This window comes from Myotis lucifugus, unplaced genomic scaffold, assembly GCF_000147115.1.
Source record: "Myotis lucifugus unplaced genomic scaffold, Myoluc2.0 scaffold_182, whole genome shotgun sequence".
Taxonomy (NCBI): Eukaryota; Metazoa; Chordata; class Mammalia; order Chiroptera; family Vespertilionidae; genus Myotis; species Myotis lucifugus.
This window is the reverse complement of record NW_005871230.1, coordinates 1,272,863-1,288,171: the sequence shown is the minus strand read 5'-3', so window position 1 is coordinate 1,288,171 and position 15,309 is coordinate 1,272,863. Positions and strand designations below refer to the sequence as shown.

Here is a 15,309-nt window from a genome sequence, read left to right as displayed (position 1 = left end):
AGGTCACTGTTGGATTCCCGGTCAGGGTACATGCCTGGGTTGCAGGCTCATCCCCAGTGTGGGCTGTGCAGGAGGCAGCCGATCAATGATTCTCATTATTGAGAAAATTGTTTCTATCTCTCTTTCCCTCTCCCTTCTTCTTTGAAATCAATAAATATATATTTTTAATAAAAATGGCTAATATTGCAGTGGTTGTCAGCACCTCCACTTATCGTGATTATATTTTCAATATATGGTGTACCCTTGTTTCTGTGTAGTTTCACCAATTAATTAGTTTTTACAACATGTCTTAATATCCCTCTTAGTGTTAACATGCAATACAAGAAATGTGATAGCACACATGCATGTGTGTGTGTACGTGTGTGTCTGTGTGTGTTGTCCTGTTTGTTCTGTTTTACAATTCTTGGAGTTAGTGTGTCATTGAGCTCATTCCTTTCCTTCATGTATGTGACATGCATTAATGTAGTTGCCCCTCCCAGCTCGCTGGGGAAGCATAAGCAGGCACTTTCTATTTTGTGCGCGAGCACTTGGCCTTACTTATTTCTGTGCTGGTGGCAGTAATAAAGATACTCGGCGCAGTAACTACGTGTGCACTTCCCTCTTTCTCCCTTTAGCCAGGAAGTGTGATTATTACTATGGCTGCTGGTGGTATTGTTATCCTATTTTGCAGATTTAAAAATAAAAAGAACCAGAACTATGTGACTTTTCAGACATTAGCAAGTGTGTGGCGAGCAGGAATGGAGAGCCTGTTAGGAAACTGAAGTGGGTCGAAGTAGGGAGAAAGCAGGAGAAGACTCTCAACCTGGACAGCTTTTCCTTCTGGTTAGTGGGATGTCAGCTGAACCAACCTCAAGCCACTGCAGGGAGGCCATAGAGAAGCCCTCAGCTTGCCGCTGTCAGTGGGCACATGGTGACACGCAGATGCAGGGAGATAGGTACAGGGAGTGTGCGTTAGTTGCCATGAGAAAAGAAGAGAAATATAGTTTATCCAACAAAATTATCTTCTACTTGGGCAACACTATAATTTATCGGACAGAGTAAAGAAAGAAACGGGAAGGGGGGGGGTACTTGCCTTGATGACAGGGAAGAATTCTTGGCAGGGAGGCAAGGAAAGGCAGAGAGGAAAATGCTGAAGGGGTCTGGGGCCTGCCTTTGTAACCATGAAGTGCTAACACACTTTGGCTGCTCGGTAGCAGCAGTTGGCAGCAACAGAGGGCTTGGGTTTTGCTGTGGTTTTTAATGAACCTACAGTTTATACCCATGTCATTAGAAGATACAGAGGGAAGAATACAATAAAGGCCCATGTTCCTCTTAAGTCCAGAATAGCCTTAGCAAATTATAGCAGCATACCCTGGTAGTTGAGTAGGCAGGCTCTGACATTATTTTGGCTTTCTCCACTTAACGCTGTGTGATTTGCACAAATTGCATAACCTCTCTGTGCCTCAGGAGTATTATTGTTTTAGTATTTATAAAATATTCCATCACTTATAAAATAAGGATGATATTAGGACTTGCTTCAAAGCTGCTGAGAGAAGCAAGATTTAATTTAAATAAAGCATTTAGAGCAGTGGCTGGTACATAGTAAATAATCAATAAATGGAACCGCTTACGATAATCTAATGTATGCTATGACTACTTGCAAGCCAGTTTAAGGAAATAATATTCTGAAAATTACTCTTTTCTTCCTGTCCTCAGAAGAAAAGAATATATAATTCCACATGATGAATCATAATATAGAGAACTAACATCTTTTAGAAAATATTTGATTAGGTCTACCATTTGAAGAAGTCACTTCCCTTAATTGTGATGTTTTGATTTATTTTACCACTTAGTGTACTTATTCACTAATTGAATTTATTTGTTTGTTTTAGACAGGGTGGGGAAGTTAAAATTTTGTATTATTATGAAAATATATAAATTTGAGTTATTCTGCATACCAAATGTAATGCATAAATAGAATCAATCAATTAAATTAGACACTAACATATTTCAACATATATCTGATGTACATTTGTTTATTTTATTTGACTATGGAAGAGAGATAACTTTTTTTAAAGTTACTACTTTTGTTTTTCACTGGTGTTATTTTTACATTTATTATTTGGAGCACATAGATAATTCTAAACTAGTATTAAGATCCCCTCAGATATAACCTGTTTATACGTTCCTTGGTTGTGAAACAAGTGTTAGAATAATAATCCTGTTTTTAGAATGAATCATTTGAGTTAAAATACAAAGAAATTTAAATCAGATATTGAAATCCCTCTGCCGTAAAGTTCTCTCTGATTCCATTTACCACTACAAAATTCAGGACTGATGAAATGAACTCTTCTTAAGGACTTCTGAGTAGATATTGGTGATATTCCTGTCCTTCATGCCTTGATTTGAATCCAAAGAAGTGGGCAGTGACCCAAAGTTGTTGGCATGCAAGACCCATTGGAAAGTCACTATTTCAAATATTTGGATGGTGACTTTTCTTCCTGTGGACAAATGTTTTTAGAAAAAAAATCCCATATTTTACATCAGTTGACCTCTTTGTTTGAGAGACTGGTTTATATTTGCCCTAAAAAATTCCAACAATTAGACAAAAATATGTCGCTCTTCTTTATTCCTGGCAAGAGTGGATGTAAGAGGAATAGAAAATTAACTTCTGCTTGCCTTACATAGCAATAATATTTTTTTGTTTTTCATTCCATATTTAATTTTTCTATGCAACCTTAAAGCAATTCTATACAATGCAGAAGTCCACCTATTAATCATTATGAATTTTATTTCAAAAATTTATTAAATGACTCATTAAGAGACACAGCCAGACACAAAATTGCCTAAATCTATTTAGTCATCAGATAAAATCTAGGAGTTAGCTTTACCTGCTCTTTTTTTTTTTTTTTGTAGATGAGTACAAGTGGCTGGAGGTATAATAAAGTAAAATGACTTTAAAGCGCCATCAGGGAGTTACAGAAATAAAATTGTAATTTATTTCGATGTTACATCAATACCAAGAAATGAACTCAGAAGAGACTGAGTTGAAAATGGTAAATATATTGAGTATTATAAAAGGGCTCTATAATTTAACAGATTATTTTAATGCACATTTTAAATGATTGTGCAGGGAAAATAAAAGGAAGTGGTAATATTCTCCTAGAACACAATAGATCAGTTACCTTTCTATTATATTGCTTTCTCTACTTTTAAAAAATACAAGATTTGAAACATCCTGGGAAGGAGTTTGTGTCAGAGGGAAGCACTAAGGAAGTTTATGGTAGGGTCCAAGTCACAGCTGGAGTGAGTCTAAGTAACCGTGTCCCTTGCTCTCTAGTCTAGCGCAAAAATAAAATGATGGATGCTCATACTTAGATTATCATTAAAATACTTTTCTTGCTATTCATAAGGTGACCTTCCACTTGTATCCACTATCATCAATTCTCAATCATTCACAGTGAAAGGAAAGAAACCTCAGTGTGGATTGGTTCAAAATCTTTTAATTTTGAAAAATTTCAAAATGATTTGCTTTCCTCATTTCGTTTAGTGTCAATTGATGTCCACGGGAGGTAGCAGATATTTACTCTCCAGCGAGGGAAAGTTGGGCTGGGGTTAAAAAAAATCATGGATAATTTCAGAAAATGAGGAGATGACCTATAGAAAATAGAGCGTGTGGTTTATTTCAGGAAGCACTTTCATGCGTGTTTGTACATGCAAATAGATACACCATTTTTATTAAAGAAAATGCAGTATACAAAGATTAATGCTTTCTAACCAACTTCCTGTAGCTTCTGTTTCAATGTATTTCAAACATTCTTTTTTCACAACATAACTTCATCCAAACCACTGTCCTCCAAAGGTCCAAGTTATATTAGAAAATCATGGAATCTGAATTCACAGTAAAACAGTTTCAGCTTGTTATTAGAGACCCATGTTAGGAAGCTGATCTACCTTTAAAATGTAATTATTTTCCTTAGTTTTATTCATAACTTTTTAAAATTCTATAGCCTGGCATTCAAATAAATTAATCTTTGTCAAAAAAAAAGCAAGGAGTAAAGACTAAAAGAAGCAATTACAAACACAAACCCAAAAGGATTTTCATTCCCCCCAAAAAATCATTGTGTATCGCAAAGGTAAAATGATTTCATAAATTGCCGGATTTTTTAAATTTGTTCTTAAGATATCCTGTAAAGTTGAAATCTCAAATTCCATAGGTGATGTCAAGCAACAGTGTACTTATTTAGAATATATTTAGCCATACGATAGTATTTTTTTAAAATGACCTTTGATTTAGAAAATTTGCAATAGTCTCTTTAGAAATTGAAGTATATAAATATTGACACACATATATATTAGTAACAGTCCTAACAAAACAGTCCTTCTTAAAACTCATTAACAATGGATGCAGATGGAAAGTCAAATTAACACACGAATGTGAATAATTCAGTAAAAACATTTTCACTACTTCTGTACAATCCCCTGAATATTTGTACATTCAATTTTCTATGTCAGTTTCCATCATAGCTCATAGCTGTTTCTTTGAACGCAAACCTAAGAATGAGAATTGTAACACCTCTGGAAAACCGCGTTTTCTCTGAGAGCCCTCCAACTCGTTTCTGAAATTCAAAGCACATTTTTAAGGAGTGATTTACGAATAATCCACCTGGCCTATAACAAGTAGAATTCCTATAAGTAAGAATGTTTCCTTCATATGAAAACAAGCTACCGTGAATCAAGAAAACCTTGGAGCCCATTCAGTCTCATTTTCTCTTTTGTAGATTAATAAGTTATGAAATGTCTTGGATAGTTTCCTCTGCAATGGCAATACATGTTTTATATTGAGATTCTATCCTGAAAGTATATCAGAAAAAAACAAACAAACTAAGTAGACAATTTTCACTACAGAATAGAAGGCCAAAGAGTAAATGTCTAATAAACCTACTTGAAATTGCATCCTACAGCTCCTTGTTCCTGTATCTCTGAAATGCATATATTTCAGCATCCATCAGTCAAGAATGGGGGGAAAGGGAGAGAATTGAACTTACCAGGCCTCAGGATGACCCTACATTATTTAGGCCACTTGACACTATACTTCCAGACTTCTCAACCATTCATATTTTTCTATTATGGTGAATAAAAATTCAGCTTAGCTACATTGCAATTCTAGAGTTTTCCTTTGTAAAAGGAAGTGACATCTTGCCTTTTGAATAGTCTTTTCTAATTGTCATTCCATTGTTGAAAAATAAGAGTATTAAGAATTTTGGTGACCACATAACTAATGGAATTTAGAAAATAAAGAAACTCATAAATATTCAAAGGATCCTCTTGCTACTTCAAAGAAGAGAGATTTTTCTGTTTGTTTCTTTACAACAGTACGCATTTGCCATCCCCCGCTAAACAAGTGAGAATCCAGAATATACAAAAGACAGCCCTCCCATTTCCCAGCTATCTTCCAGCAATTCAGTTCAGGGTTTTATTTTATGTTACCATTATCTCTGATATGTTTTAATCTCTTACAAACCTAAGGACAAATTTTAAGGATATAATATCGCAGTTAAATAAATATAATAAAATATATTCTGTAGTACCACTAAGTTATAGCAAGCATGAGTAATTCAACCCCAAAAAATCAACTCATATTTAAAATAAATAAACCTTTAGTTTAATAAAGACATTCAAATAGAGTTGCAGTCTGTTTAAGGAACAGATATTTGGAGATATAGGAAAATAAACAGGCATTTTATGCATATTTATATATAAACATACTATCAAAACATAAAGGAAAAGCTGGGTTCTGAGGTGCATCCCTCAGTCTAGTCCGTATAACCCCATGTCTAGTGATGACATAACTGATAATTTGACTGAGGGACATCGGGAATTGGGTTCAGTGGTGATGGAAACAGAAAGTCCTGTACAGAAACCTACTGATTAAGCATGGATTGGAATCAAAAGGAATCTAAACACTATTGGGTCCATTCCTCTGTCCTTGGCTGAACTAAAAAACAATCTGTTTTCAACAGCTGATAAGGTAGAATTTGAAGTCAGTTGCCTCAGAGATGTCTGCTGATTTGAACTGAGAGCATCTTTTCTTTACAACCTTTGCCCCATCTCATGCTGGACTTCTAAGAATATGTTAAGTTCGTTCTGATTGAAAATGCCAGGGTGTTTCTGAGGAAAGAGAAAAAGGATAGCAGTCATGTATGTGTGGACATATGTGACGCGTGATCATATGCAAAGGGTATGTATGTGTGTAGTGTGTATGCATATGCATAGTTTATTTCCCTTGAGACCTTAAGAAACATCCTGTGGTTGCAGACCTTGTATTCCTTGGAGAGGAGAGCTGAAATGTTTGACATTTCAAAGCCCAGGAAGCCTTCTGGAACTGCAAACCGAGCAAAGCTGTCCCGTGAGAGGGCAGGCGGGGGCCAAGCACGGGCCAAGTCTTCCCTGGCTGTCAGCCAGGACTGGCCCCAGTTCTCACCCTTCACCCTGCCCTTTGCGCTGGGGTGAAGGTGCAGGGAGGACACCCAGAGCGCACAGAGAGGCTGCAGTGAGCTCCTTTGATGAAACAAGGAAACCCGGGTATGTGGGGCCATGAGCTGCCTTCATGGGTTGACAGCTGTGCTGTGCGAAGTGCGTGTGCTGTTTGGCAAACTGGCTTTTGGTTTTGGCTTCTTACAAAAGGAGCAGAAGGAGGAGCTGTGGCTCCCAGTGCCCACAGGGCCCCCTCTCCTGGCAGCTGCGCGCCAACCACTGCTGGTGTGGAGTGCGTGCGCTCCTGTCTCTGTGAGCGTCTGTTTGTGTAACTGTTTACATGTGACTGTCAATCTATCTGTCTGTATGACAGAGACATAGAGACGCCCACGGAAAGTTCCCTCTAGCAAAAAAATGCCCCTGGGGTTTTCCTTGCCACATCGCTGGCACCCGGTCGGCCGCGCCTAGGATGCTGTCACTGTCATTTCCTTATTTGCTTCCTCCCGCGTGATTTATTTACAATTCTGCAGGCGTGAGAAATGTGCGCCTATTGAAGCCTTCTGTCTGGGACCTTACTTCTTTGCAGAGACAAAGCGTTTGAGAGGAAAGAAGAACCTGAAAGGGGGTAAGCACTCCACTCCTCCAGGTTGTAAAAAGGGATGATTAAGAGTCCAGGACCCAGGCGCAGACTCTGGGGATTGGAATCCCGCTCGCTGGGCCACTTCAACTAGCCTTATGCCTTGGGCAAAGAGCTGCTGCTCCGTGCCTCCATTTCTCCGTGTGCTGAATGGGGGCAGTAACCGCGCCTCGCGCATAGAGTTGTGAAGATGAAATATATGTGAAACGCTTAGAACACGGCCAGTTGTTATGTGTTAGGTACTAACATCATCCTCAGCATCGCTGTGCTCAATTTGGAGAAGGACCATTCTGGCCACTCTCCCCACCCGCTGGCACTAGATCTCTGTACGTGCCTCATGTCCCGATGCAAAGGCGAGACCGCACCCTAACCCGCCCGCTCCACGCCCTCCAGCAGCTGCAGCAGCCTCCGGCCTCCTCGGCCTCCTCGGCCTCCTCCACCCTCGAAGATCTGCTCTGGGATCCCCTCCCCACCTGTCCCGCGCGCCACACCTGGGAGCGCACTGGGAAGATCAAGGTGCACCAGGCAAAGGACTTTCCAAGAGCGCTGGTCCCTCCCTCTCCTGGTGGAAGAGCGCATTGGGGTGTTTTCCTACCTGCCCCAGGTTTTTGCCCTTCTTACTGCCGCCGAAAGCCAGTCCTTGGTATGTGCCCGTAGATCGATTGGAGGCCTGTAGAGGCGTCTCCCCGCCCAGAGAGGACTTGATGGAGTTGAGTTTGGCCCGCGAACTGCCGAGCTGCGAGCTCTCCACCATCAGCACCGCGGCCAGTAGGAGCAGACAGCGGGAGGAGTCCTTGCCCCGCATCCACGCGGCCATATCCGGGCGAGGGGTCCCGGGGAGGGAGGCGCAAAGCCCGAGGGATTCTGATGCGGGGGAGGGAGGACCCGACACCGGGCCACTCACTGGGGGCGCGGAGGCTCGCAGACTCCGTTCCCCAACCCCTCTTGGCTGCGGGGTCCCAGCACCTTGCGAACTCAGTCCCACGCCTCAAACCAGGAGCTAGCGCGACCCAGGCGAGACCCACTTCACCACCAGGGCAGGAAGTTCTGTAGTAGCTGCAAGCAATCCCAGGTGACCCGCCTTCTCGCCAAGGAGGCGTGACCCGAGGTGCCAGAAGACTCAGCCCCGCGGACCGCACGGCTTCCGCTGCTCCCGGCCCCGCACCTCCGCGGTCCCGCCCGGGTCTCCGCGGTCCAATGCTCCGGATCGCTCAGAAGGTCTACACTAGTCCCTTCTATGCTGGCCTCCGTTGCTTTTCTCCCCTCTTTTTCTCCCCTACTGGAGTCCGCCTTTGCAATGTCAGCCGGCGCTATACTGGGAGTTCAGGAACCGCTCGCAGACCGAGCCCCCGAGGTCCGAGGCCGGCCGAGGTCCCGCCACGCGCGCGCACAGGTTGCGGGAGCGTCCGCCCCAGGTTCACACCCGGCGCCGCAGGGACGCCGCCGCGATGCTCCGGGCGCTCGGTCCCGCGCTCCGCTCCCGCGGTCTCGGTCTCCGCGCGTCTGCGCTCCCGCCGCCGCCGCCGCCCCCTTGGCTTTTATAGCTTCACTTAGTGGTTTTTCCCCTCCGCCCCCAATCAAGAGTGACAAAAGAGTGAAAACGCTTTTCTCACCCCCCATGTTCCCGCCCCCCTCCCCGCCTCCCCTCGGCGGCTTCCCCTCCTGTTTCTCCCTCTCTCCCCTCCCATCTCCCTCCACCCCACCATTGAGAAAATGGGTTTCGCCCCCAGGGGAACGTGAGGGCTCCTGACGCCTAAGGACAGCCCCAGGGGCTGGGAGGACCTGTGGGAACAGACGGGGTGCCAAAGTGGAAGTGGACAGCGGCTCGCCGCCACCGCGCCCGGGGACCGCCAGCCCCTTCCTTCCATCCCGGTCCCTCTTCAGCCCGCGACTCCGCGGGGAGCGCTGCGAAGCCCCGCAGGAGACGGAGGGGGGTGGGCATGTGGGTGTTAATACTGTGGTCTGTGCGCTCAGGCTGGGCTCTAGCCGGTGCCTCCCAGGGGGTGCGAGAGGCGGGCGCTGTGCTGGCGCGGCTGACGGGGTGCCCAGCGATCCGGAGGGGGGCTGTGTAACCCGGGAAAGGCCACCAGCGAAAGGTTGGAAAGATGGTCCTTTCTCTCTCCTAGGAGGCGTTTAGGACTTTCTATCTCGGTATTCTCCACCCAAACACGCACGCAGCCTCTATCCCTGTCTGTGAGGGGCTGGGAGGAGTGGGGTGCGCTCCAGCGTGTTCCCTGGGTTTGAGCCTCACAGCTCCACGGCATCCCTACCTCGCCAGGCAGCTGCCCCTTCGCAAAGAGGCAATCCCAGAGAGGAATGTCGGGGACAGGGCGCCCTTTGAGTGCCGCCTTCCTTGGCGTCCTGTCTCCTAGCCCCTGGGAATTCCATGGGAAACTCTCCTTCCAGACCCCGCGGCTCCCCAAGTCCGGTTCGCTGCTGCGAAGATCCAAGGAGGCTCCGAGAAGAGTTGGGGCGTGCGGCGCTTGGGGGCGCCAGTGGCAGCGGCCGGGCGAGGCGCGGGAGTACTGCAGGAGATAAATTGTCCCAGGCAAGCTCCTGGCTCAGAGAGGTTTCGCCCTCGGAGGGCAACCGGAGCTTCCAAAGCAAGGCGAGGGCTTGCTCCGAAGTTGTTGCATTTCTCCTTCTCTGTCTCCAATGCCTGCGCGCAGGGAAACCAAGGCAGTACAGCCCAGCGTGGGGGCCAACGGCTAGGGGCGGAGGCGTCTCCACGCAGCTGCACCGCGGAAATGTTCCTACCTGGTTCCTTCGCTTTCACACCTGATCCTGGCACACACCAGCCAGCCCTTCCAGGAGTGAGAGTTCACACATGTCGCTCAGTGCGAATGGTAGTGACTCTTCCTTTTCCCCAAAGAAGGCCGAGTCTAAAGTGTGAATTTATAGCTGGGTTCTCTCAGACAGCACCAGCTTTGTGAGTCTGGATAATTCTTCATTTTCAGAAAGTTTTTTTTTGTTGTTGTTGTTTTAAATACACAAGCAAAGGGGGAATTAAAACTTGAGGAGCCCTCTGGCATATTTCGTTATTATCTTTGGATTGCCTTGCGCTTCCGTAGGCTAAGATTTTCACATTTAAAAATGTCTTTTTACTTTTTAAAAATATGTGCCCAGGAATGGATTTTTAAGGACAAGTGGAGCATTCCAGGCACCAGAGGAGGGCAAGGAAAGTGACCCGGCTCTATAAATAAGAACTTGGGGTCAGAGCTCAGACTTCACAGAAGGGCGTATCTTTTGCCTTTACTCTGATTTGTCAATCAGAAAACATTCGAGAAATGGAGAAATTAAGTTAGGAGTCGACTGGTTTAGATAGTTTTCAATAGTATTTTAAGCAAAAGGTAAAGACAAAAAAGCACTAGCTCACTATGTAGCAAGAAGTCACTCTGCATCTATTTTGAAGGGTGTAGGTATCCACCTTCTGCTAAAGAACAGACTCAGATGAACCAAAAGAAAATTTGAAGTCACTTCCCCTGTTTATGTCAGTTCCCTCTTTCTTTTTTTAAATAATTCTTTGTTGATGAAAGTATTACATATGTCCCCTTTTTGCCCCATTGACCCCTTCCAGCCCCCCCCCCCCATGCCTTCAGCACCCTATTGTCTGTGTCCATGGGTTGTTCATATATGCATACAAGGTCCTTGGTTGATTACCTCCTATCCACCCGCCCTCCCTTACCTTGCCTCTGAGATTCCACACTCTTCCATGCTTCCATGTGTCTGGATCCATACTGTTCATCAGTTAATTTTGTTACTTAGATTCCACATATGAATATAATCATGTGAAACTTGTCTTTCTCTGAGTGACTTATTTCACTTAGCATGATACTCTTCAAGTCCCTCCATGCTGTCTCAAAGGGTAAGAGATCCTTCTTTATTCTGCTGCATAGTATTCCATGGTATAAATGTACCCACAGCTTTTTTATCCACTCATCTACTGATGGGCACTTGGACTGTTTACATGTCTTAGCTATTGTAGACTGTGCTGCTGTGAACATATGGGTGCATACATTCTTTCTGATTGGTGCTTCAGGTTTCTTGGGATATATTCCTAGACGTGGGATCACTGGGTCAAATGGCAGTTCCATATTTAAATTTTTGAGGAAACTCCACACTGTTTTTCATAGTGGTTGCACCAGTCTACATTCCCACCAGCAGTTTCCTCTTTCTTTACCTCCAACCAAAATAAGATCCCACCTAACTATTGTGATAGTACTGCTAAAAAAGAAAAGTGATATACTCAGCATATTTACTCTCAAGAAACCCCTCAGCTTGGAGTATCATGATAAAGAGATTACCTCAAAGGCTTACCCAACACCCTACAAACTCCCAAAGTCAATTTTACAGTTAAAATTAAAATTCACATGAAATTCCCTTGCACACATATATATATATATATATATATATATATATATATATATATATATATATAATTGTACTGTGGAATCAAATGCTAAAACATACAGAACTATATCTTAGGACTAAAAGGAGGTAAAAACTAATTTCATTTATGATCCAAATGCTCTCTGTGAAATAGTGTAACAGACAGAAACAGACACACATAAACCGTATGTTGACAAGTAGATATGCATGCACAAAATCAACTAACTGCAAATAAACATAGTCTTTGGATTACTGTCATAACCCCACATGTGTTTCCTCCTGTGTTTAATAAGTATGAAGATAGGGGCTTCATGTTTAATTAGAAAAATAGATTTTTATGCCTCTTGCAATAACATCATTAGGAAGAAAAGTTATAAAAGCAACACTGTATAGAAAAGTAAGAATAGGATTCTCTTGTCCAGAAGAAAGTACCCCTGTGGACAGTTTTCCCTTTGCCCATTCTTCCCTTGTACTTAGCTCCTCCAGTTCTGGGATCTTTTTAGTTCCTAGAAAAACCACAACTATCTCAGCAGTTGTTTCTGGATCCAGGCTTCCTTCTGAATACTTAACCCCAAGGTTAGCTAAAAGGATACCTCATCACCTTATTCTAGTTTTCCAGCCCATTGTCTCCCTCTCTGCATTAGTAAGCACTTCTTACAACAGTCTAGCAGTTGTTCATGCACTCACTGCATATTTATTAAGTTCAGGGCCCTGAAGATACAAAGGTGAATCAGCCAGGGCCTTGGCCATGGAGAGGCTTGCAGTCCACTGTCAAGGCCGTACCTCACTGAAACCTGCCCTTGGCCTCTCTCCGGAGTTGCTGCTCTGAGCCTTCCTCCGTCCTCATCCACTATTGAATTCTGCCCATCCAGCCTCTTAGGGTAGCTGAAGGGCAGATGGATTGCATTCGTGTGACCTTGGGAATAAAAAAAATTAGAGGCAGTCCCCAGAGTCTTTCCTTTTTCTCACAAGTACATTTTAATATTGTATAGGGAAACAACACTCCTACGTTTGTGGTTGAACCCAAAGAAATGACACTAGTTGTGGTCATTTTAGTTTAGTAAAAATAAAAGCGTGGTACTCTGGCAAACCTGGGAAGGGAGATTACTTTTTAGTAGTTCCTACAGGACCCCAAGTCATCTTGCCCACACAAGATGGACATGAAAGACCTTCATCTTGTTGGATGTTAAAGGGTTTGGAGAAGACAGTTATGTGGCTTTCCTCCATAGTAAACCAGGCTACCTGATTCTATGTTCTAGCAATACTCACGCTTGTATTTTCTCACGTAAGAGTTTATGTTTCTCAGTCTGCCTGAAAAACAACAGTACCATGTATTGATGTCCTTGTATTGATTGCATTTTCTATTTGATCCCTGCTATAAATTCAGCTGTTAACTGTCTTCTGCCTTGATCTGAGGGTCGACAAGACCAGTTAATGAGAGAAGGCCTTCTTACTCACATTCGAGGCACTAGCTGTGCTTAAACACAAGCATGCACAAGTGAAGTGGTTCAAGGTAATGTAATTGCTTAGCCAGTGCTTACTTTTATCCTTGACATATCAATCACCTTCTTAGTGCTTTACCTGCCAACCAAATGAAGAGAATTACTGAACAGATACCTTTCTGAGAGCCTGAACTTAACTAATAAAATATGTGCAAGTAATATAGTCAGAAACTCAGGTAGACACATTTCTATTGGCTCATGAGTGATGGAACTGAAATTAGAAACAATCTCCATATGTGATAACATTTGTGATATATAATTTCTGCCATTTCTATTCACTGCATAGCCTTCTTGGTGGTCCACTTACTCCTACTGCTGAGTCCTGGCAGCCTATTTCGAGATTCATTTTGAGGAACAGTACTATACTTGGCAATGAAAGAGAAATACCTTTAATTCTTGAGAGAGGTTCATTGCAAAAAATTTCATCTTGATGAGCAACAAAATAAACAACATTTGGATAACCTGGACAAGTGGCTTCCAAACTTTGTTTCTTAGCCCTCCAGGGTTCTACAGAAATCACACAAGGAAGTTAGAGCTGGGGGGAGGGGTGGTTTGACAGGACCTCATGGGAGAGGGCTCTAGTAACAGACTTTTTAAATGTCTGTTTTTGTTATTATTTTTATTGGGGGGAAGGCAGATTTCATTTCTTCCAGGCCTCTCTCCATGGCTTGCAGATGGCCTCCTTCTCACTGAGTAGTCCCTCTGTCTTTGTCCAAATGTCCTCTTCTTATAAGGACACTAGTCATATTGGCTTAGGGACTATCATAAAGACCTCATTTTAATTTAATTACATTTTTAATAATCTTATTTCCAAATGTGTTATATTCTGAAATGCTGGTGGTTAGGGTTTCAACATATGAACATTTTTTTGAGGGGGGGGGGCACACTTCCTTCATAACATGGATTTATAGGCATCATGTATATTAAAACATTTGGAGAAAGAGTAACATTTCTGAAACTCTACCAGAGTTCTTAAATTTAACACTTAAAAATATTATTTAAATTTGTCTATTACCATTTTACTTTTGGCCTGTGCTAATGATATTAACTTCCTGACCTTTCTTCCTTGTGTGAATTATGGCTAAACATAAACCCAGCTGACTGAGTCTGAATGTGATTGTCAAGATTCCACCGGGCCCTGGAAAAGAAAACAAAGACTACAAGCTATGTGCCAGGGAGCTAAGGTCATTTCTACCTTGAAAAACAGCACGCTGTTAATGAAAGATGGAAACAATAAAATATAGGAGTAGAAGATACAAAAATGAAATCATGGTAGAACAAAGAAAAAGGAAGTGGCAATCAGAAATAGAATTGGTCTAGCAATCAGCAAGCTCTTTTGTTACTAACTTAATTTGTCCATTTGTTTAATTTGATTTGTTCAATTTATTCAGTAAATTAATAGTCACTTGGAATCACAGTAACTTTAATTAATTCAAGGCAGTACTAAATATGGGGAAGCAGAGGGACTATCTAATTTCATTGAAAGTGCTCATGAAATCATTTTTTAATGTATGTGTACTTTGACCACTAGTTTTTTAAAATATCAAGAAACATGAGTTAGAATAAGCTTAAATTTAGTTTAATTTTTATTGTGTTTTTTTTTTTACTTCTTTCTGAAATCCATTAAATGCTATTTTGGGTTTTTAATATCAAGTACATAAGTGCAAATTTGTATATACCTAAGATCAAATACTGTCTCCTAGAACATAGCAACTAGTTCCATGTTCTAAAATTGGGTTGGCTTTATTCTCTATTACCAATGGTGCATTTTCATTAATAAGAAAATAAAATTCTTAATTATTTGATCAATTTGCCTTTTAGGTATCAAACTGTATATACAAATATGAGCTTTGTATGTAACCGAATTATTCAAATTTGGAAAACTATTATTTTGTTTCCTTAACACTGGAGCTGACATTGGGCCAAGGATTATGCAAACTGGCACCCTTTCTAACATGAAAAGCAAACTACATTTACAACCTTCTAAGTACTATTTTCAAATTCATGGAATTATCTGATTTTCCTTCTATATGTTTCCATAATTGTATTAGGTCATCCATTAAAAAAACTCATAATTGCAAGTTCAGGTCAAAAGTTATACTTGTTACAACACCATTTACAGCCAAAGACTGTTAAATATAAGTTAATTTGTATACTTTCTGAATATGGCACACATGGTCCTCTGATTTTCTTTTCCAGTGACCATTTAATGTTAAAATGCCTGTAAGGAAACCACTCTAAGTAATCCCTCTAAGTAAATCTATGTATGTGGTGAATGGAAATTTCAACTTATCATGATATTATTGATGACAAGAGGAGACCTCC

At 42.2% G+C, this 15,309-nt stretch overlaps 1 protein-coding gene across 1 annotated transcript in view; it reads right to left on the bottom strand.

Annotated features, from left to right (window-relative positions):
* The window catches only part of DKK2 (dickkopf WNT signaling pathway inhibitor 2), a 98,925-nt gene extending 90,363 nt beyond the window's left edge, over nt 1-8,562 (bottom strand). Inside the window, exon 1 of the mRNA XM_006096590.3 lies at nt 7,689-8,562. Within this exon, the coding sequence (XP_006096652.1) occupies nt 7,689-7,910 (222 nt within the window). The 5' untranslated portion in view covers nt 7,911-8,562. The remainder of the gene's footprint in view (nt 1-7,688) is intronic.
* Nucleotides 8,563-15,309: the final 6,747 nt, after the last annotated feature.